Source organism: Rana temporaria, chromosome 11 (genome assembly GCF_905171775.1).
Source record: "Rana temporaria chromosome 11, aRanTem1.1, whole genome shotgun sequence".
Lineage (NCBI taxonomy): Eukaryota > Metazoa > Chordata > Amphibia > Anura > Ranidae > Rana > Rana temporaria.
The window spans coordinates 41,301,878-41,325,786 of NC_053499.1; the positions used below are offsets into that span (position 1 = coordinate 41,301,878).

Below are 23,909 nucleotides of genomic sequence, written 5' to 3' on the forward strand. Positions count from 1 at the left end.
ACTGACACCAATCTCTGCCCGACTGACACCAATCTCTGCCCGACTGACACCAATCTCTGCCCTACTGACTCCGTCCACTGCTCTACTGACACCATCAGTATACTGTATATACACATATAAAATATGTTTGGGCTTTGGGGTGCACACCCTAATGCAATAGGCTGCGCACACCTATGCCCATAGGAAACCATAATAAACGGACGACCCGAGCCCCTGATTGGACAGATTGTATCATGTGTGGTGAGATCTGCCAATACGTAGCACAAGAACCTACCTAACTGAATACAGATAGGATGAATTGTCTGGCAAGATCCAATGTTGATCTTGTGTACAGATCGTACAATCAGATCGCACTGTGTGTGTGATTAGAACAGACATCACAGGACTCATCACACACACCGCTGTCTCTACCGCCACCTGGCGGCACTACCTCACAGCACACGCCTCCTCTATAATCACAGCCATTACATGGGTTCCTCCGGATAACGGGGCTGAGCGGAGGTGAGCTGATGCTTCTAAGAACAGCCCCCTGGAGATTGGTTCCAACGTCACTGAGTTTAACCAACCAGCGCTAGGGGGGTAGGTGCTTAGACGCCAGGAGATTTTGATAGGCCGGTGCATTGGCCAGTGAGGACGGGGGAAGTGTTTTCGGGGGCGTGTCTTGAGGCCGCGGTCCAGGAGGGTTTGGTGCTGAAGCTCAGAGCCGGGTTGCCGGGCGGAGGGAGGGGAGAGAAGAGAGGGGCGCGTATACTGAGATCCGGGTATAGAGAGGGGCGGGGTGATGGGGATGTGGGGACAGGTGTAGGTCATGTGATGTGAAGTCTCCCCCATTGTATGTATGGGCGGTGTGCGGACGGTGCAGTGACTGTGTGTTTCTGTATATAAAGTGATAAGAGGAACACAGAGGAGGGTCCAGCCATGGGGTCCGGCCCGGAGCTCACCCCCTACACCTGGGAGGAGGTCCAGAGACGGAACACCCGCGAGGAGCGATGGCTCGTCATCAACCGCAAGGTCTATGACATCACCACATTCTGCCAGAGGCACCCCGGGGGGCAGCGCGTCATCAGCCACTACGCCGGACAGGACGCCACGGTGAGCAGGGGGGCCCACAACCCTGGGGGGGGCCCATTTCACCTATGGGGGGGACGCATATTTATTATTTCTATAATATTCTATTCTAGTCTGTTTTATTCTATTCTAGTCTGTTGTATTCTATTATGTTCTAGTCTGTGTTCTATTCTATTCTTGCTTGTGCGCTTTTATTTTGTTCTAGTCTGTTGTATTCTAGTCTGTTCTATTCTGTTCTAGACTGTTTTATTCTATTCTTGTCTGTGCTATTCTATTATGTTCTAGTCTGTGTTCTATTCTATTCTAGTTTGTGTTCTATTATGTTCTAGTCTGTGTTTGTTCTATTCTAGTCTGGGCTATTTTATTCTATTCTAGTCTAGTCTGTGTTCTATTTTATTCTAGTCTGTGCTCTTTTATTCTGTTCTAGTCTGTTTTATTCTATTCTAGTCTGTGCTATTCTATTATGTTCTAGTCTGTGTTCTATGCTATTCTAGTTTGTGTTCTATTATGTTCTAGTCAGTGTTTGTTCTATTCTAGTCTGTGCTATTTCATCCTATTCTAGTATGTTCTATTGTTTTTATTCTATTCTAGTCTGTATTCTATTCTAGTTTGTGTTCTATTCTACTCTGTGCTATTTTATTCTATTCTAGTCTGTGCTATTCTGTTCTACTATTTGTCCTATTATTTTCTAGTCTGTGTTTGTTCTATTCTAGTCTGTGCTATTCTATTCTATTTTATTCTAGTCTGTGCTATTTTATTCCATGCTAGTCTGTTGTATTGTAGTCTGCTATTCTATTCTGTGTTTTGTTCTATTCTAGTCTGTGCTATTCTATTCTGTGTTCTATTCTATTCCAGTTTGTATTCTATTCTAGTCTGTGCTATTCTATTCTGTGTTCTATTCTATTCCAGTTTGTGTTCTATTCTATTCTAGTCTGTGATAGTCAATTATATGTTCTATTCTAGTCTGTGCTATTTTATTCTACTCTGTGTTCTAATATTTTCTAGTCTGTGTTTGTTCTATTTTAGTCTGTGCTATTCTATTCTATTCTGTGTTCTATTTTATTCTAGTCTGTGCTATTTTATTCTATTCTAGACTGTTGTATTCTAGTCTGCTATTCTATTGTGTGTTTTATTCTATCCTAGTCTGTGCTATTCTATTCTGTGTTCTATTCTATTCCAGTTTGTGTTCTATTCTGTGCTAGTCAATTATATGTTCTATTCTAGTCTGTGCTATTTTACTCTGTGTTCTATTCTGTTCTGTCCTAGTCTGTGTTTTTTCTATTCTATTCTGTGTTTTATTCTATTCTAGTCTGTTCTATTCTATTCCAGCTGTGCTAGTCACTTTGATCTCTGGGTAAAACTCTCTGTAGTATTGGATAGAATGGGGGAGGGTTAGACCCTCTGCCCGATGTTTATTGCTGTCTGTATCCCCAATGAGGAGAGTCTCCCTCTGTCTGTACCGGGGACCCTTGTCACCGAAAATGGAAAAAGTGAGAGGGACCCGAACATTCAGAACACGAGGTGAGAGGAAATAATAAAAACTGCTGGAGAGAATCTAATGAATAGGAATCCATCGGGGGCCACAAGATCCGCACCGCCTGGGGCCCCCGGAACCCCCGGCTCCTCCCCCGCAGGTCTTGTTTGGTGAGATTCTCATCCGAGGAGAACAGTCACTTCTTATGGTAAAAAAAAAAAAACATTTCAAAGGACAGCAAATGTAATTCCCGATCATCCCATCCTAGAGAGACAGCGATATCGTATTCACTCCTACTCATGAAGATGCTCCCATACTGTGCGGGGCCATTTGTGTCCATACATAATGAATGAGCACAGATCACACTGCAGAGAATTCCATGCGATTTGATCAGGAATGTGGTGCGATTCTTGTCTGAAGGTTTCCCGCACCGCCCTGTGTGAGTCCAGGCTTGTCATAGAGATTTACAGGAGGGTGCGGGAAACTTCCCTGCATGACGGGTTTCACCCTCTCTGGTTACCGATTCCCCTGTGGACATCAGAGGCTGCGGCTCCTCCTTCCTCTCCAATGGCTTTGTTCCCCGTATCTCCAGCGGCTCTGTCCCCTCAGCCTCCAGCGTCTCTGTCTCCTCAGCCTCCAGCGTCTCTGTCTCCTCAGCCTCCAGCGTCTCTGTCCCCCCAGCCTCCAGCAGCTCTGTCTCCTCAGCCTCCAGCGGCTCTGTCCCCTCAGCCTCCAGCGTCTCTGTCCCCCCAGCCTCCAGCGTCTCTGTCTCCTCAGCCTCCAGCGTCTCTGTCCCCCCAGCCTCCAGCAGCTCTGTCTCCTCAGCCTCCAGCGTCTCTGTCCCCTCAGCCTCCAGCGTCTCTGTCCCCCCAGCCTCCAGCGTCTCTCTTCCCTCAGCCTCCAGCGGCTCTGTCTCCTCAGCTTCCAGCGGCTCTCTCCCCCCAGCCACTGGAGGCTGGGGGGAGAGAGCCGCTGGAGGCTGGGGGGAGAGAGAGCCGCTGGAGGCTGGGGGGAGAGAGAGCCGCTGGAGGCTGGGGGGAGAGAGAGCCGCTGTATAAAATATAAAATATATAAAATATAATTACAAATGTAACTTCATGTAAACCACATAATACATAATATTGTAACTACTGTATATCAAGTAAAATGACATAATACAAAAAACTCCATGAATAAAAATACAAAATAACAATATAATACAAATGTAAATACATAAAAATGATATAAATGACATAATACTCAATAATGTAACAATCATAGGCGTGTGCACAGGGTGCGCCAGATGTGCCTGGGCACACCCTAATCACCCTGTGCTGCACAGATTCCCCGTACTGTTTTGATGCAGAGAAAGACTGGGGAATGTTTGTCCTCAGCCCCTTTCTCTGTGTCAAATGTGAGACATCAGGGGTCTGTTTGGATCCCTGATATTTCACCAAAGCCCCGCAATGGGGCTCCTAAAAAAACAAAAAAAAAAACAAATTAAAAATAAAAAACATTGTAAAAAAAAATATAAAAAATAAAAAAGTCAATAAATAATAAAAAATAAAATTGTAAAAGAGTAAAAATAAATTATTAAAATAAACTATATAATCTCTGCCCTACTGACACTCTATATATATATATATATATATATATATATATAGGGGCAGATCCACGTAGATCGGCGCTTCTCTCCGCCAAGCCTAGCGTATCTAAGATACACTACGCCGCCGTAACTTAATTTTTTTTTCGAATCCTCAAAGAATTTGCGCCGTAAGTTACGGCGGCGTAGTGTATATTTGGCGGCGTAAGGGCACGGAATTCAAATGGATGTGATGGGGGAATGTTTTATGTAAATACGTTGTGACTCGACGTAAACAACGTTTTTTTTGAACGGCGCATGCGCCGTCCGTGGGGGTATCCCAGTGCGCATGCTCGAAATTAAACCGGAACCAGCCAATGCTTACGACGGTGACGTAATTCGACGCAAATTCCTATTCGCGAACAACTTACGCAAACGATCGCCGTAACTAGCTAATTTGCATACTCGACGCGGAATTCGACGGAAACGCCAACTAGCGGCTGGCGGAAAAAATGCACCTAAGATCCGACGGCGTACTAAGACGTACGCCTGTCGGATCGATCCCAGATGCCGTCGTATCTTGTTTTGTAGATACAAAACAAAGATACGATGCGGGAAATTTAAAATTACGCGGCGCATCTAATCTAATAGATACGCCGGTGCAATTCTTTTGTGGATCTGCCCCATTGTATTTATTGGCGTATAACACTCACTTTTTTACCCTGAAAATAAAGAGTAAACTGTGCCTGCGTGTTATACCCAGGGGGCTGTGGAAAGTTTTTTTCCTGAAACTTTCCTCTTGAAATTAGGGTGCGTGTTATACGCCGATAAATATGATTATATATATATATATATATATATATATATATATATATATATATATATATATATATATTACACATACACACACACAGGGCTAGATTCAGAAAGATGAGCGCATCTTTCTTCCGGCGTAACGTATCTCCGATACCTTACGTTGCTGTAACTTTGGGGCGCAAGTTCCGTATGCAGAAAGAACTTGCGCCCTTAGTTACGGCGGCGTAACGTATGTGTTGCTGCGTAAGCCTGCCTAATTCAAATGGGGATGTTGGGGGCGTGTTTTATTCAAATTTTACTTGACCCCTCGTTTGTGACGTTTTTTTTGAATGGCGCATGCGCCGTCCGTAAAATATCCCAGTGTGCATTGCGCCAAAGTACGCCGCAAGGACGTATTGGATTCGACGTGAACGTAAATGACGTCCAGCCCTATTCGCGAACGACTTACGCAAACGGCGTAAAATTTTTAAAACTCGGCGCGGGAACGACGGCCATACTTAACATTAACTACGCCTCATATAGCAGGGGTAACTATACGCCGAAAAAAGCCGAACGTAAACGACGTAAAAAAATGCGCCGGCGGGACGTACGTTTCTGAATCGGCTTAAATACCAAATTAGCATATTCCATGCGTAACTATACGGAAGCGCCACCTAGCGGCCAGCGTGATTATGCAGCCTAAGATACGACGGTGTAAGACACTTACACCAGTCGGATCTTAGGGATATCTATGCGTAACTGATTCTCTGAATCAGGCGCATAGATACGACCGAGCGCACTCAGAGATACGACGGCGTATCAGGAGATACGCCGTCGTATCTTGTATCTGAATCTGGCCCGCAGTATATTTATATATATATATATACAGACACATGTGAGTTTGAGCTTTGGGGTGTACACCCTTATACAATAGGCTGGGCACACCTATGGTAACAATATAAACTAAATGACATCATACAAAAAATGTAAAAACTTAACCATAAAAAAGGAACTATACAAAATAAACTACATAATATAAAATAACATATAATACAAAAAGACATAATGATACAAAATAATTACATAATTCAAATGTAGCTACATAATACATAATAATGTAACTATATCAAGTAAATTACATAATACAAAAAAATCGACATAAATAAAAATACATAATGCAAAATAACAATAGAATACAAATGTAACTACATAAAAATGATATAAATGACTTAATACACAATAATGTAACAATATAAATAAATGAAAACTGACATAAAATACATAATACATAATAACAATATAATACAAATGTAAATAAATAAAAATGATATAAATGACATAATACACAATAATGTAACAATATAAATAAATGAAAAATGACATAAAATACATATTACAAAATAACAATATAATACAAATGGAAATATATAAAAATGATATAAATGACATAATACACAATAAAAATAAATGAAAAATGACATAAAATACATATTACAAAAAACCAATATGATACAAATGTAACTACTGTATAATAAAACGACATAAAATAAATGATACAAAATAAAGTAACCATATATGTAATAAAAAACAACAATGCCAGAGGAAGTGAGAGCATGATGGGTATGTAGCTATCTCTTTATATTTAGTATAATTGTATGATTGTGGGGTGTCTTTACACACTAGTGACACACAATGTACATTTTTGTATAGTAATGACTTTATTATTACATCTTTTTATGTCTTCTGGATATATAATGATATGTGGCGTGTTAAATATTTTTTCTGTGAACTCTCGAGCGGGAAAGCGCGGAGAGCGAGATGCTTTGTACCCGTCCACGTAAGCGCGGTGCCAGTATAGCATGGATGTATGATTCTATTCAGTGTCAGGTGTTGGCTATTCTCTGCTCTGACAACATGGATCCAGTCACCGGATTGGTGCAGCCTTGTGGTCCCACCGTCTGCTCAGCCCACTTCCCCACCGCTAACATCTCCTCCTCTTTATCCCCCAGAGGTGGAGCGTGTGTTTTCCTACCAGGCTCGCAGCCTCCAGATCTGCTTAACCCCTACCTTACCAAAAACTAAGCTGTGTGTCTGTATATCTGAGCTCAGCTGTGTAATATAGATGTACTAGTAGTAGTTCTGCAACAGCTGGAGGGCCATAGTTTGGAGATTCCTGTACTAGTATATGGGAAGTATTCTACGAGAAGTAGCAGTCCCCGAAGAAGTATGTGAGATCACACATATTACCCAGAAAGGGATCAGGAGTCATTTCCAGGTTTTTATATGGTTATCAGACTAGCACAAAAATAATCACCCAGCATGTAACTGGTCAGAGTTCCCCTATCAATATTAGATATTCATTTATTACAGGTATTTATGTAGCACCATCAATTTACACAGAGCATTACATATTGTGGGGCAGATCCACGTACCTTCGCGTAATATTCTGCCGGGCGCAGCGTATCTAAGATACACTACGCCGCCGTAACTTATTTTTTTTTCCATATCCTCAAAGAATTTGCGCCGTAAGTTACGGCGGCGTAGTGTATCTTTGGCGGCGTAATGGCGCGCCATTCAAATCTCTGTGAGGGGGGCGTGTTTTATGTAAACACGTCGTGACCCGACGTAAACGTTTTTTTTTAACGGCGCATGCGCCGTCCGTGGGGGTATCCCCGCGAAATTAACCCGGAACAAGCCAATGCTCACGACAGTGACGTCATTCTACGCAAATCCCTATTCGCAAACGACTTACGCAAACAACGTAAAAATTTCAAAATTCTACGCGGGAACGACGGCCATACTTAACATAGGATACGCCTCATATAGCAGGGGTAACTATACGCCGAAAAAAGCCTTACGGAAACTACGTAAAAAAAATGCGCCGGCCAGACGTACGATCGTGGATCGCCGTATCTAGCTAATTTGCATACTTGACGCGGAATTCTACGGAAACGCCACCTAGCGGCCAGCGTAAATATGCACCTTGGATCCGACGGCGTACTAAGACACACGCCAGTCGGATCTAACCGAGATGCCGTCGTATCTTGTTTTGTGGATACAAAACAAAGATACGACGGGGCATTTTAAAAATTACGCGGCGTATCCATAGATACGCCGGCATAATTTGTTTGTGGATCTGGCCCTGTATGTTCACATCAGTCCCTGCCATCAAGGAGCTTACAATCTAAGGTTCCTAACTCACATTCATACATACACATACTAGGGACAATATAGACAGAAGCCAATTAACCTACCAGCATGTCTTGGAATGTTGGAGAAAACTTGAGCACCCAGAGGAAACTCACACAGAGAGCATACAAACTCCATGCAGATAGTATCATTACCAGAATTCAAACCAAGGATCCCAGTGCTGCAAGGCAGACGTGCTAACCACTGAGCCACTGTGCTGTCCACATGCTAAAGCAGTGGTGGTCAACTTATTTTGACATAGGGGTTGGGGGGGGGGGGGCTCAAGTGCAGCCTTAACATCTCCAAAGGGACAAACTTAAAATCAGTGAATTGTTTGTGTCAGAGGCAAAAGGAAAACAGGATATAGTCAAAGACTGTGGGTATGATACAGCAGATGGTCAGAGACTATGGACATAACACAAGAGATGGTCAGAGGCTGCAGACAGGATACAAGAGATGATCAGAGACAGCAGACATGATACAAAAGATGGTCAGAAACTGTGAACATGATACAATAGATGGTCAGAGACTGCAGACATGATATAAGAGGTGGTCAGAGACTGCAGACATGATACAAGAGATGGTCAGAGACTGCAGACATGATATAAGAGATTATCAGAGACTGCAAACATGATACAAGAGATGATCAGAGACTGTGGAAATGATACAAGAGATGATCCGAGACTGTGGACATGATACAAGAGATGATCGGAGACAGCGGACATGATACAAAAGATGATTGGAGACTTCAGACATGATACAAGAGATGATCAGAGACAGCGGACATGATCCAAGAGATGATCAGAGACTGCAGAAATGATACAAGAGATGATCCAAGACTGTAAACATGATCCAAGAGATAATCAGAGACTGGGAACATGATACAAGAGATGATCTGAGACTTCAGACATGATACAAGAGATGGTCAGAGACTGCAGACATGATACAAGAGATGGTCAGAGACTGCAAACATGATACAAGAGATGATTGGAGACTTCAGACATGATACAAGACATGGTCAGAGACTGCAGACATGATATAAGAGATGGTCAGAGACTGCTGACATGATAGAAGAGATGATCGGAGACTGCAGACATGATACAAGAGATGGTCAGAGACTGCAGACATGATACAAGAGATGGTCAGAGACTGCAGACATGATACAAGAGATGGTCAGAGACTGCAGACATGATACAAGAGATGATCGGAGACTTCAGACATGATACAAGAGATGGTCAGAGACTGCAGACGTGTTGCAGGAACTGTCAGAGACTGAACATGCTAAAGGAGTTGTTGGAGACTGAGGACATGCTTCAGGAGACATCTTTCATGAGACTGCTAGAATCATTACTATAACAGGGCAATAGAGAAGACCAGATTACTGTCTGCAGGGGCCCAAAGTGCCACCCAATGGTGCCAAAGGGCTGCTGGTTGGGGACCAGGGTTCTAGAGTATCATTTGTAGATGTAATGTAAAACACAATTGGGCAAGGTAACCACAACCCCTTAAACATTTTGAGCTGGTACCTAACTTTTTTGAAGCCTTTTGTTTTGATGTCGGCGTAAGATTATGATGTTTAGGTTGTGTGGTGGTGATGATTTTTTTAGATTTGTGAAAGTTATTTAAATTGCCCAAAGGGAACATGGCAATAAAAGAACCTCTAGCACTGATGTCCATAGGAAGCACACTGGGCTGCTCAGTCTGAAGGTTACTTCGATGGGTTCCGGAGCTCTGGTCTGGATTGGACAGCCCAGCTGGGTGTGGGATATTTTCCGGCAGTTCTTTGATGTAAGGTTCTGTGGTTTGGGCCCTTAGAGCACTCTCCTTAGAAGTAGTAAGAAGAGAAGCACCACACTATTATTACTGTCCAGAAATGATGGGTTTCGGAGGCTTTAGAAGCCCGCCCTTCATTAGGGCTTAAAGGAGTTGTAAAGGAATTTTTTTGCTGAAATGACTGTTTACAGCAGGGTTTGACAAATTTGCTTGGAATCTAGGAGCCAGCTAAAAAAGTTAGAAGCCAGAAAACGCGCCCCGTCCCGACGAGCTTGCGCGCAGAAGCGAACGCATACGTGAGCAGCGCCCGCATATGTAAACGGTGTTCAAACCACACATGTGAGGTATCGCTGCGATTGGTAGAGCGAGAGCAATAATTCTAGCCCTAGTCCTCCTCTAACTCAAAACATGCAACCTGTAGAATTTTTTTAAACAACGCCTATGGAGATTTTAAAGGGTAAAAGTTTGTCGCCATTCCACGAGCGGACGTAATTTTGAAGCGTGACATGTTGGTTATCAATTTACTCGGCGTAACATTATCTTTCACAATATAAAAAAAATGGGGATAACTTTACTGTTGTCTTATTTTTTAATTAAAAAAAGTGTAATTTTTTTCCAAAAAAGTGCGCTTGTAAGACCGCTGCGCAAATACGGCGTGACAGAAAGAATTGCAACAATCGCCATTTTATTCTCTAGGGTGTTAGGATAAAAAATATATATAATGTTTGGGGGTTCTAATTAGAGGGAAGAAGATGGCAGTGAAAATAGTGAAAAATTACATTAGAATTGCTGTTTAACTTGTAATGCTTAACATGTAATACCAACGGCCACCACCAGATGGCGCCAGCTTACACATCTGGTGGTAATAACTTGTAATACCAACGGCTCACCACCAGATGGCGCCAGCTCACAAAAAATTGTGGCGACCGGGATTTGTCGAGGGTATAGAGACAAGGGGCCAGATCCACAAAGAAGTTACGTAGGCGTATCTATTGATACGCCGCGTAACTTCTAGGATGCTCCGGCGTATCTTTGTTTTGTATCCACAAAACAAGATACACCTGAATGTGGGCTCGATCCGACTGACGTACGTCTTAGTACGCCGTCGGATCTTAGGTGCATATTTACTCTGGCCGCTAGATGGCGCTTCCGTTGATTTCCGCGTAGATTATGCAAATTAGCTAGATACGCCGATTCTCAAACGTACGTCCGCCCGGCGCATTTTTTTACATCGTTTACGTAAGGCTTTTTTAGGCGTAACGTTACCCCTGGGTCTATGACGCGTACGCAATGTTAAGTATGGACGTCGGGCCAGCGTCGAATTTTCTGTCGTGTCCATCTGCATAATCACTGTGCCCATCTGCAGCCTCACTGTGCTCATTTGCAGCCTCACTGTGCCCATCTGCAGCATCATTGTGCCCACTTGCAGCCTCACTGTGCCTATCTGCAGCCTCACTGTGCCAAAATTGCAGCCTCAATGTGCCTATCTGCAACCTCAGTGTGACTATTTGCAGCCTCACCTTGTTTACAGTCTCCCGCTGTCCACTGTACTGTCGAGTTTGAGCCGCGGCTACAACAAAATGGTGATGACTCCGAAACACTGCAGGCCGCTGTTAGACCTCTTGAGGCGGATTGCCAGCACTATCCATACTTCTAGAGGCGGTCGCAGCAACAGCTCAAAGCGGCCCCAGAGAGACCGGAGAGCAGTAAGTGGGACCCTCACTCGAGTATAAGCCGAGGGGGGCTTTTTCAGCACAAAAAAAATTTGCTGAAAAACTCGACTTATACTCCAATATATACAATGACCCGGATACACGTACCTCGGCGCATAGTTATGCCGGCGTAGCGTATCGAATATACGCTACGCCGACGTAGCGTAGAGCGGCAAGCACAGTATTCACAAAGCACTTGCTCCCAACGTTGCGCCGCTGTAACGTAAATTCGTAGGCGTAAGGCGGCCTAATTCAAAGTAGGTGAAAGTGGGCGTGATCCATTTAAATGAAGCGTGACCCCATGCAAATGAAGCGCCGAACAAACGGCGCATGCGCCGTCCCGTGGACGCGACCCAGTGCGCATGCTCAGAATCACGTCGGAAATACTCCCTAAGATACGTCGAATCAGCCTACGACGTGAACGTAACCTACGCCCATCCCTATTCACGTACTACTATGTAAACAACATAAAATACGACGGCTGTTCCCAGGTCCATACCTTTGCATGAGTTGCGCCTTTATAGATGGGGAATAACTATACGCCGGACGTAAGCCTTACGTAAACCACGTATCCTAATGCGCCGGGCGCAAGTACGTTTGTGAATCGGCGTATCTCATTTATTTGCATATTCGAATCGTAAATCAATGGGAGCACCCCTTGCGGCCAGCGTAAATATGCGCCTACGATACGACGGCGTAGGAAAGTTACGTCGGTCGTAGGAAGCCTATTTTCAGGCGTATCTAGTTCTGTGGGCACGGTGCACAGATAGACTTATGCGGCGTATCTGGAGATACGTCGGTGTAAGTGCTACGTGAATCCGGGCCAATATGTATATATATACAGGGTTTGACAAATTTGCTTGGAATCTAGGAGCCAGCTAAGAAAGTTAGGAGCCAAAAAACGCACCCCGTCCCGCCAAGCTCGCACGCAATAATTCTAGCCCTAAACGTCGCCTATGGAGATTTTATAGGGTAAAAGTTTGTCACCATTCCACGAGCGGATGCAATTTTGAAGCGTGACATGTTGGGTATCAATTTACTCGGCGTAACATTATCTTTCACAATATAAAAAAAATTTGGGCTGACTTTACTGGTGTCTTATTTTTTAATTAAAAAAAGTGTATTTTTTCCCCAAAAAAAGTGCGCTTGTAAGATCGCTGCTCGCAAATACGGTGTGACATAAAGTATTGCAACGACCGCCATTTTGTTCTCTAGGGTGTTAGAATAAAAAATATACCGTATTTATCGGCGTATAACACGCACCCTAACTTTAAGAGGGAAGTTTCAGGAAAAAACCTTTCCACAGCTCCCTGCGTATAACACGCAGGCACAGTTTACTCTCTATTTTCAGGGTAAAAAAGTGAGTGTTATACGCCAATAAATACAGTAAGTATATAATGTTTGTGGGTTCTAATTGGAGGGAAGGAGATGGCAGTGAAAAAACACATTAGAACTGCTGTTTTTTGCTACTTGTAATGTAACCTGTAATGCCAATGGCCACCACAAGATGGCCACTCCTAGATTCCTTCTGCAGGCCTCAGCTTCCTTCTGTGAAGGCGCGGGCCGGCCGGTAATTGAGGCTGTGGCTTTGCGGCCTTCTGCTGGCCTCAGCTTCCTTCTGTGAAGGATGCAAAGCCGCGGCCTCAATTACCGGGGGGCGCGGGTTTGCCACGATCGCGCCCCCCGCGCCAGCCAGTAATTGAGGCCGCAGCTTTGCGGCCTTCTGCAGCCCTAAGCTTCCCCAGGCGCCAGGTCACAATTTCTTGTCGCAATTGCGACCTGGCGCCCGGATTTTGTCGAGGCCTGTATATATATATATTTATATGAACTTTTTCAGATGATTTAGAAAAATTCTAACTATCTCTTTATCTCTCTTACTCCACAGGACCCGTTCACTGCATTCCACATTGATAAGGAGTTAGTACAGAAGCATATGAAATGCCTGCTGATTGGGGAGCTGGCGCCTGGACAGCCTTGTATGGAGCCCTGCAAGAATGTAAGGAGTCCACGTGTTCCCCGCTGTAGAATTTCCCTGCCCTGTAATGTGTCCCCCTCCCCCTGATGTTTAATTCTTTCTCCCGCAGGCGGCTATGGTGGAGGATTTCCGCACACTGCGCTCCACCGTGGAACAGATGGATCTCCTTAATCCCAATAAATTATTTTTCGTTGGTGTTCTTCTGCACATTCTGCTGCTGGATGTACTAGGCTGGCTGAATCTGTATTATTTTGGTCCTTCACTCATCCCGTTCCTGGTCACATCTCTGATCCTAGGCACTCTTCAGGTAATGATGATTCAGTGGTATGAAGTCATTGCAGACTCTGATCTCAGAAGATCCCACATGCGTGTTCAGGTCATGTAAATGATCAGGTGCTGAGTAAATGTTATAGCTTTTTCATTGGTGTGCGCAGCCTGTAGCATTAAGGTGTGCACCTGAAAGCTCAAAAACATGGTACCGATCTCTCACTGTGTTCATTCAGAAAGGAAAGGGGCCGGTAAATGACATTACCCCTTCTCCCCCACTCATCCTGAAATATTATTATGTATGCCCACTGCAGTAGCCAATGGGAGAGGAGGGAAGCCAACCATGCTGTGGGAGGGGACACCGGGCTGCAGGGGGAATCTGCACTGCAGGGAGTGATTAGGGTGTGCCTTGGCACACCTGGCACACCCTGTGCGCACACCTATGGCTTCTTTGCAACACAAAATCACCCCGGTTGTAGGCAGAAATGGCAACTAAATCTAAAACCTAAAGTAGAATTCCATTTATGGATATTATATAAATAGTTACATTGATCGAGCTTGGACCAATGTAACTATTTATATACTATAGACGTAAATTTGTGCGGGCGTAGCGTATGTTATTTACGCTACGCCGCCACAATTTAGAGAGGCAAGTGCAGTATTCACAAAGCACTTGCTCCGTAAGTTGCGGCGGCGTAGCGTAAATCTGCCGGCGTAAGCGCGTCAAATTCAAATTGTCAAGAGGTGGGCGTGTTTTATGCAAATAAAACATGACCACACGTAAATGACGTTTCTCACGAACGGCGCATGCGCCGGCCGTGAACGTATCCCAGTGCGCATGCTCCTAATCACGTCGCAAATAGTCAATGCTTTTGACATGAACGTAATTTACGCAAAGCCCTATTCGCGACTGACTTACGCAAACGACGTAAAATTTTAAAAATTCGACGCGGGAACGACGTCCATACTTAACATTGGCTATGCCTCATATAGCAGGAGTAACGTTACGCCGGAAAAAGCCTTACGCAAACGACGTAAAAAAAATGCGCCGGGCAGGTCACCAAAACTAGTGTTCCCAATAGAGGATTTCCCCTCTATTACTTTTATGGGTACTACTAAAAATGTGGGATTTTCTTTTACTTTGACTTTCAATGATAAAAGTAAACAGGACAAATAGAGAGGGTAAATCTCCCTAGCATACACAGGCAGCAATAAGAACCTGACAAGTGTTCTAATGCAGAGTTTGACAAATTTGCTTGGAATCTAGGAGCCAGCTAAAAAAGTTAGGAGCCAGAAAACGCACCCCGTCCCGACGAGCTTGCGCGCAGAAGCGAACACATACGTGAGCAGCGCCCACATATGTAAACGGTGTTCAAACCACACATGTGAGGTATCGCCGCGATCGTTAGAGCGAGAGCAATAATTCTAGCCCTAGACCTTCTCTATAACTCAAAACATGCAACCTGTAGATTTTTTTTAAACTTCGCCTGTGGAGATTTTAAAGGGTAAAAGTTTGTCGCCATTCTACGAGCGGACGCAATTTTGAAGCGTGACATGTTGGGTATCAATTTACTCTGCGTAACATTATCTTTCACAATACAAATTGGGATAACTTTACTGTTGTCTTATTTTTTAATTAAAAAAAAAGTGTATTTTTTTCCCCCAAAAAAAGTTCGCTTGTAAGACCGCTGCGCAAATACGGCGTGACAGAAAGTATTGCAACGATCACCATTTTATTCTCTAGGGTGTTAGAATAAAAAATGTATATAATGTTTGGGGGTTCTACTTAGAGGGAAGGAGATGGCAGTGAAAATAGTGAAAGATTACACATTAGAACAGCTGTTTAACTTGTAATGCCAACGGCCACCACCAGATGGCGCCAGCTCACAGAAGGTCACTGCTCACAGAAGGTCACTGCTCACAGAAGGAAGAGCTTGGGACTTCACAAGGCCGCAAAGCCGCGGCCTCAATTACCGGCCGCCGCGGGTGCCAGGTCACAATTTATTGTCGCAATTGCGACCTGGCGCCCGGATTTTGTCGACCCCTGTTCTAATGCCTCTCTACTCTATCCAAAACTAAAACAAAGTTTTGCCTTTGGTTGTACTTTTGGTCATCAGTTACATAGTTACGTTGCAAAAAGGCACAAGTCCATCTAGTTTAACCAGTTGAAACAATGTACAGTATGTTTTTATTCACATTGGACGTTGATTGACACTCTCTCCCCATTCTTTCTCAGGCTCAGGCCGGGTGGCTACAACATGACTTTGGCCACTTGTCAGTTTTCAGCAAGTCAAAGTGGAATCACCTAGTACATCATTTTGTGATTGGACAATTGAAGGTGGGTGTGATTGGTAATCAGATTCATATAAAACTATATGACTGTATTAATAACTCAATATTGTCAAAAGTTTTGGGACGGCTAAGCAAGTTCCTCCACCCCAAACTTGCTCATCCATGTCTTTATGGTCAAACATTCCTATAGGGCCCTTTCACGCGGATGTGTCCCTGTGTAGGCTCCGCTTTGCTTAGCGGGGATTACTCCGTCGATCCCCGCTGAGCAGGCAGATGACAGGTCGGTCTCTGCACACTGTGCAGGGGGCGACCTGTCAGAACGCCGCTCGGCCCTATGGGGGATCGGGTGAAGACTGACCGTAGAGTCCGCCTTCATTCGTTCCGATCCGGCAGATGGATGGAAAATAGGGTTTCCATCCGTCACACTTTAGCGGATCGGATGTCAGCGGGCATGTCACCGCTGGCATCCGTGGCTCCATAGACCTGCACGGAGCATCCGCTCAGGTCCGCCTAAAAAACTGACAGGCAGACCTGAACGGTCTGCCCGTGTGAAAGGGGCCACAGACACACTCCTAAACCTTGTGGACAGCCTTCCCAGAAGAGTTGAAGCTGTTATAGCTGCAAAGGGTGGAACTCAATATTGAACCGTACTAAGTCCCCATACACACTAGTAGATTTTCTGCAGATTTTTGTCTTCCGATTTACCAAAACCATTAAATATGAGGTCAAACCTTAATGCCACGTACACACGGTCGTTTTTTGTCTTGTAAAAAAAACATTTTTTTTCTCGTGAAAAAAAACGACGTTTTTCAAACTTCATTTTAACCACTTAAGGACCCTCCACTGTATATGTACGTCCTCTTTTTAAACATGGATATCTCAGTAACGGCAGCAGCTGCTGCCACAACTGAGATATCCATGTTTTCAGCGGGCGGCCGTGTAAACGATAACGGCGGTCTCCGCGGCGGATTCGCCGCGAGAGCGCCGTTATCGGTGGCGGGAGAGGGCCCCCCCCCCTCCCGCCGCTTTTCCGCGCCCTCCGCCGCTTACCGGAGCCGTCGGTAGCGGCGGAGGAGATCCGATGCTGCCGCCTGGAGAGTGAGGACTTGAGTGAGGGCAAGATGGCCCCCACCCGTCCTCATAGCTCTGCTGGGCGGAAGTGACGTCAAAACGTCAGTCCCGCCCAGCCTCTTAAAGAGACAATTTTTTTTCTGTCATTTTTTTAAATGACAAATTTTCCTTTTTTTTTTTTTTTTTTTTTTCATTTAAGCCTAAATATGAGATCTGAGGTCTTTTTGACCCCAGATCTCATATTTAAAGCGGGGGTTCACCCTTAGAGGGCACTTTTCCCCCTTAGATTCCTGCTCGTTTTTTACTAGGGGAATCGGCTATTTATTTTAAAATATGTGCAGTACTTACCCGTTTACGAGATGCATCCTCTCCGTCGCTTCCGGGTATGGGCTTCGGGTCTGGGCGTTCCTTCTTGATTGACAGTCTTCCGAGAGGCTTCCGACGGTCGCATCTATCGCGTCACGATTTTCCGAAAGAAGCCGAACGTCGGTGCGCAGGCGCAGTATAGAGCCGCACCGACGTTCGGCTTCTTTCGGCTACGAGTGACGCGATGGATGCGACCGTCGGAAGCCTCTCGGAAGACTGTCAATCAAGAAGGAACGCCCGCTCCCAAAGACCCATACCCGGAAGCGACGGAAGAAGATGCAGCTCGAAAACGGGTAAGTACTGCTCATATTTTAATACAAATAGCCGATTCCCCTAGACCGAACGAGCAGGAAGCTAAGGGGAGAAATTTTTTTTTTTTACAAATGGGTGAACTCCCGCTTTAAGAGGACCTGTCATGCTTTTTTCTATTACAAGGGATGTTTACATTCCTTGTAATAGGAATAAAAGTGATAATTTTTTTTTTTTTATATTTTAGTGTAAAAAATAATAAAATCAATAAAATTAAATAAGAAAACCAAAAAAATTTTTTTTTAAAGCGCCCCGTCCTGACGAGCTCGCGCGCAGAAGCGAACGCATACGCGAGTAGCGCCCGCATATGAAAACGGTGTTTAAATCACACAAGTGAGGTATCGCCGCGATCGTTAAAGCGAGAGCAATAATTATAGCCCTAGAGCTACTCTGTAGCTCAAAAAATGCAACTTATAGAATTTTTTAAACGTCGCCTATCTAGATTTTTAAGGGTAAAAGTTTGACGCCATGCCACGAGCGGGCGCAATTTTAAAGCGTGACATGTTGGGTATCATTTTACTCGGCGTAACATTATCTTTCACAATATATAAAAAAATTGGGCCAATTTTTTTGTTGTCTTATTTTTTAATTCAAAAAAGTGAATTTTTTCCAAAAAAAGTGCGCTTGTAAGACTGCTGCGCAAATTCGGTGTGACAAAAAGTATTGCGATGAGCGCCATTTTATTCTCTAGGGTGTTAGAAAAAAAAAATATATAATATTTGGGGGTTTTAAGTAATTTTCTAGCAGAAAAAACTGTTTTAGTCTTGCAAACACCAAATCTGAAAAACACCTGAGGTCTTTAAGTGGTTAAAAAACGACGTTGCCTACACACCATCGTTTTTTCAAAATGCTCTAAAGTAAAAAGAAACTTCCCTGTGCAGCAGCCCCCAAATCCCCCCCCCCCCCCAATACTTACCTGAGCCCCATTGCAATTCAGCGATGTGCACACGGGGACTCTCCCTCCTCATTGGCTGAGACAGCAGTGGGAGTCATTGACTTCTGCTGCTGTCATTTACAGCCAATGACCCAATAAGGAGAGAGAGGGGGTGGGGCCAAGCCGCTGCTGTGTGTGTGTGTGTGTGAATGCAGGCTTGGGAGCTAGCCTGCTTGGGTGCCCCCACAGCAAGCTGCTTGCTGTGGGGGCACTCTGCAGGAGGGAGGGGGCAGGGGACCGAAGCTGCTCTGTGCAAAATTACTGCACAGACAGGTAAGTATGCCTGTAATACCACCTTAGCTTGCTTTCTATGCTGTCAGTGTAAATCATTTCTGTGTATGCTGTTTGCATTGTTTTATGAGCTCCCCCATCTCAAGCTCGCTCTGTCTCTGGCTGTTTTTATATGCCTTCTATATATAATCTCCCCTTTTTCCTGGCACAGGGTGCCCCTGCCAGCTGGTGGAATCACATGCATTTCCAGCATCATGCCAAACCCAACTGCTTTCGCAAGGACCCGGATATTAATATGCACCCGCTTTTCTTTGCACTGGGCAAGAAGCTGTCAGTGGAGGTAAGGACATATAGGAGTGGTTAAGCAGGAGAAATAGTAAATGCGATAACATATTATAAATAGTATTTATGACATTTAAAACTGAACTCTATACAGATACTGTATATAAAAAAAAACACAATTCCAGCTTTGTATCTAAAGAGTATGGCCCGGATTCACAAAGGATTTACGACGGCATATCTCCAGGTACGCCGTCGTAAGTCCGAATGTGAGGCGTCGTATCTATGCGCCTGATTCAAAGAATCAGATACGCCAGAATTTGTCCAAGATACGACTGACGTAAGTCTCTTACGCCGTCGTATCTTAGGTGCATATTTACGCTGGGCGCTAGGGGCGCTTTCGTTGATTTTCGCGTAGAATATGCAAATGAGCAAGATACGCTGATTCAGAAACGTACTTGCGCCCGTCGGATTTAGCTACGCCGTTTACGTAAGGCGTATGTCCGGCGTAAGTTTACCCCTCATAAAGCAGGGGTAAGTCATGTTGAGGTATGGACGTCGGAACAGCGTCGTATTTTACGTCGTTTGCGTAAGTCGTACGTGAATGGGGCTGGGCGTATGTTACGTTCACGTCGACAAAGCATTGAGCCGACGTATGTTAGGGAGCATTTGCGACGTGACTCTGAGCATGCGCCGTTCGTTCGGCCCCTCATTTACATGAGGTCACGGCTCATTGTAATACAACACGCCCACTGCCTTGATAATTTAAATTAGGCGTGCTTACGCCGGCCCATTTACACTACGCCGCCGTATCTTAGAGCGCAAGTTCTTTCTGAATACGGTACTCGCCTCTCTAAGTTACGGCGGCGTAGCGTATATGAGATGCGCTACGCCTGCCGAAAATTACGCCAATATTTCTGAATCTGCCCCTATATTTTTTCTTACATACATATTATACCTTATTCTATCTTTAGACTAACTTGTTGTAATCCCCTGCAAATCAGCATTCACACTGTGAAAGGGAGGGGCTTTACTGAGAGCCAATCAGGACACAGGCAAACACTCTGAGCATGCTTACTGACAGAGTGAGGACAGGGCTACTTCATCAGTGCGCTACTCCTTTATTGTCCATTCAATGGCTTGGATAGGTGTATTGCAGAGAAAATGTGAGGTCACTGACCTGGCAGTGCTGTTTCACAGGGGCGATTAAATCACAAAACTGAAGGAATTGAATCATAAATCCTTTAGCTGATTTAAAAAAAAAGAGGTCACATCTGTATTTCATCAGTGTATCTAGACAAATGCATGACTTCATGTTTAACAAGTACACTACATTAACCAATTCAGCCCGGAAGATTTGGCTGCTCAATGACCAGGCCATTTTTTGCGATTTGGCACTGAGACACTTTAACTGACAATTGCGTGTCGTGTGACTCTACACCCAAACAAAATTGAAGTCCTTTTTCCCCCCCAAATAAAGCTTTCTTTTGCTGGTATTTTATCATCTCTTTTGCGCTATAAACAAAAAAAAAGAGCGAAAATTTTGAAAAAAAAACAATATTTTGTACTTTTTGCTATAATAAATATCCCCATTTTTTTTTTTAAAAGCTATTTTTTTCTCAGTTTAGGCCGATATGTATTGTTTTACATATTTTTGGTAATAAAAATTGCAATAAGCGTATATAGATTGGTTTGCGCAAAAGTTATTACGTCTACAAAATAGGGCATAGATTTATAGCATTTTTATTATTATTATTTTTTAGTAATTGTGGCGATCTGCGATTTTTATCAGGACTGTGACATTACGGCGGACACATCGGACACTTTTGACACATTTTTGGGACCATTGGCATTTGTACAGCGATCAGTGCTATAAAAATGCAGTGATTACTGTAAAAATGCCACTGGCAGGAAAGGGGTTAGCACTAGGGGGTTAATTGTGTTCCCTAATGTGTGTTCTAACTGTAGGAAATAGAGGAAATTACAGATCGTGATTCCTAGCTATTAGGAACTCGCGATCCGTCTTTTCTCAGCTCACAGAACAGGGATGTGTGTGTTTACAGTCACATGTCCCTGTTCTGCCTCTTGTGCCTGTGATCGCTTGCGGCCGGTGGTTATTGTGACGGCCGGTCACGAGCATCGGCACCCATGATGCAGCGGGCATGCGCACCTGCTAGCCTGTTTAAAGCGACCAACGTACAGCTACGACGGTTCGCGGAGTGGAGCCAGCCTGCCGCAGTATAACTGCGGCAGCTGGTCCATAAGTGGTTAAACAAACGGCCTTCATGCAACACATTTAGCGCTATGGTGCCTTGAAGTACCTCTTATTGCTGGATACAACTGCAATCTTATTCAGGTAAATAAATAAGTAAATTATATTCTATAAAAGCAATCGCTTAAAAGATCATAGGCTATATTGTATATACTTGAGTATAAGCCGACCCGAATATAAGCCGAGGCACCTAATTTTACCACAAAAAATGAGAAAATGTATTGACCCGAGTATAAGCCTAGGGTGTCCATCTGCATGCCTCACTGTGCCTCACTATGTCCATGCCTCACTGTGTCCATGTGCATGCCTCGCTGTGTCCATGTGCATGCCTCACTGTGCCCATGCCTCACTGTGTCCATGTGCATGCCTCGCTGTGTCCATGCCTCGCTGTGTCCATGCCTCGCTGTGTCCATGCCTCACTGTGCCCATGCCTCACTGTGCCCATGCCTCACTGTGCCCATGCCTTACTGTGTCCATGACTAGACTTACGTTTAACATGGGAGTATATAGGAGGGGTGCCGGGTTTTGAAAAATCTGTGCTCCCCGGCCGTAGGTTCCCCAGACAGCAAACTTTGCACACTTGTAGAGGAGAACTGGGGCTATGTGTGTGCCAAGTACCGGGTCCAGTACCAGGTCCCCAAAGTCCGGGAGATCAGGTGCAAAAAGGTGACTCGAGTATAAGCTGAGGGGGGCATTTTCAGCACAAAAAAATGTGCTGAAAAACTCAGCTTATACTCGAGTATATACTGTATACACATGAATAAAAACAATCCTTACACAGAGCCCCATAAGAGAAATGAAGCGTGATACTGGGTGATGAGATGGACAGTCAGTAGGTGAAGATCTCAGTCATTATCCGTAAAGTGTGCACCAAAACACCAGACTCCGCACCTCGGGAGTCATTCTCCACCTAAGGGTATATACCCTCATCACACTGCTAAAATATAGAAGCCTTAAAAAAGCTCAAGGGCATCCGCCTGTTCAGCATTCCACCCATTCAATCCATAACTTCATGGGTGGTTGATCACATGAGAAAAAGAAACACACCACATAGAGTCCTCTCGTTTCAACTAGTTTATTGTTAGAACAATCACCCCCCTTATAATTACACTTAGGCCCCTTTCACACAGGGCGGATCCACTCAGCAGGTAATCGCTCCATTGATCTCTGCTGAGCCGGAGGATGACAGGTCTGTCTCTGCTCAGTAAGCAGGGAGGGACCTGTCAGTCATTTCTATGGGGAGAGCGGACAAAAACGGACAGCATGTTCATTTTCATCAGATCCCATCTGATCCGATCCACCAGACGGATGGCTGAACGTATCACCATATGTCTGTCTTGAGCAGTTTGGATGGCAGGTGGGTGTCAGCGGACACATCTCCACTGACACCCACCTGTCAATGGGTGGCCCGCTCGAATCCGAATGGGCTTATTGTGAGAAAGGGGCCTTACAAAATACAAAATTTAGAACAGGAGAGTAGTAGAAATCAATATGTCACCATTCAGGAGGAGATGCGGTCCTCTATCTCGTGTTGTATCCACTGCCTAGACAGTCTCAGGCTAATTCTCTGCATTCGTGACACGCTATCCTCATTTCCGCTAGGTCACGCCCTATATAATGTATACTACATTACCAAAATGGAAAATGCAAACGCTGCCCAGCCACTTAACAACTATAGTACTGCTGTATGTAGATATATGGCCTTGTATTGAGGTGGCTTTACCGGGATCATGGTTGCAGCTACAACCATAATCCCTTACAGCTGACAATTCTGCACAATGTAAAAAGCTACTTGATCACTTTTACGGGTGGTGGAAGGGGGTCCTCCCAGCTCCCTCTGCCTTTCCTGGACTCTCCTGTTCCATCATGGAACCTGGGACTGATGCAGCCGGTGGGGTCACATACACTGAGAAGACTGTAAGAAACAGAAGTGGGAAGTGATGAGAGTTTACTCACTTCCAGTTTTGGTTTATTTGTGTGCAATCTGTTATCGGCTTGTACAGCATCCGATCAAAGCAATCTCAGCTTGATCAGATGCTTTGGAGGCCAGAGGAAAGATCTGGGGTCTAATAGACCCCAGATTTCTCCAAAAAGTGGACCTGTCACATCCTATGCTATGTTGTTTATCGCTTGTGGGGCTGTTATCAGCTTGTACAGCATCTGATCAAAGCAATCTCAGCTTGATCAGATGCTTCGGAGGCCAGAGGAGAGATCTGGGGTCTAATAGACCCCAGATCTCTCCAAAAAGTGGAACTGTCACATCCCATGCTATATTGTTCATCCCTTGTGGGGCTATTATCGGCTTATACAGCATCTGATCAAAGCAATTTCAGTTTGATTA

General features: G+C 44.5%; 1 protein-coding gene across 1 annotated transcript in view; it reads left to right on the top strand.

Moving 5' to 3' along the window:
• The first annotated feature begins 775 nt into the window (after nucleotides 1–775).
• FADS1 (fatty acid desaturase 1) overlaps nucleotides 776–23,909 on the top strand; it is a 39,285-nt gene continuing 16,151 nt past the window's right edge. The window contains exons 1-5 of the mRNA XM_040328420.1: nucleotides 776–1,092; nucleotides 13,458–13,568; nucleotides 13,657–13,854; nucleotides 16,051–16,152; nucleotides 19,229–19,357. Coding sequence (XP_040184354.1) covers nucleotides 919–1,092; nucleotides 13,458–13,568; nucleotides 13,657–13,854; nucleotides 16,051–16,152; nucleotides 19,229–19,357 — 714 coding nt within the window. The 5' untranslated portion in view covers nucleotides 776–918. The remainder of the gene's footprint in view (nucleotides 1,093–13,457; nucleotides 13,569–13,656; nucleotides 13,855–16,050; nucleotides 16,153–19,228; nucleotides 19,358–23,909) is intronic.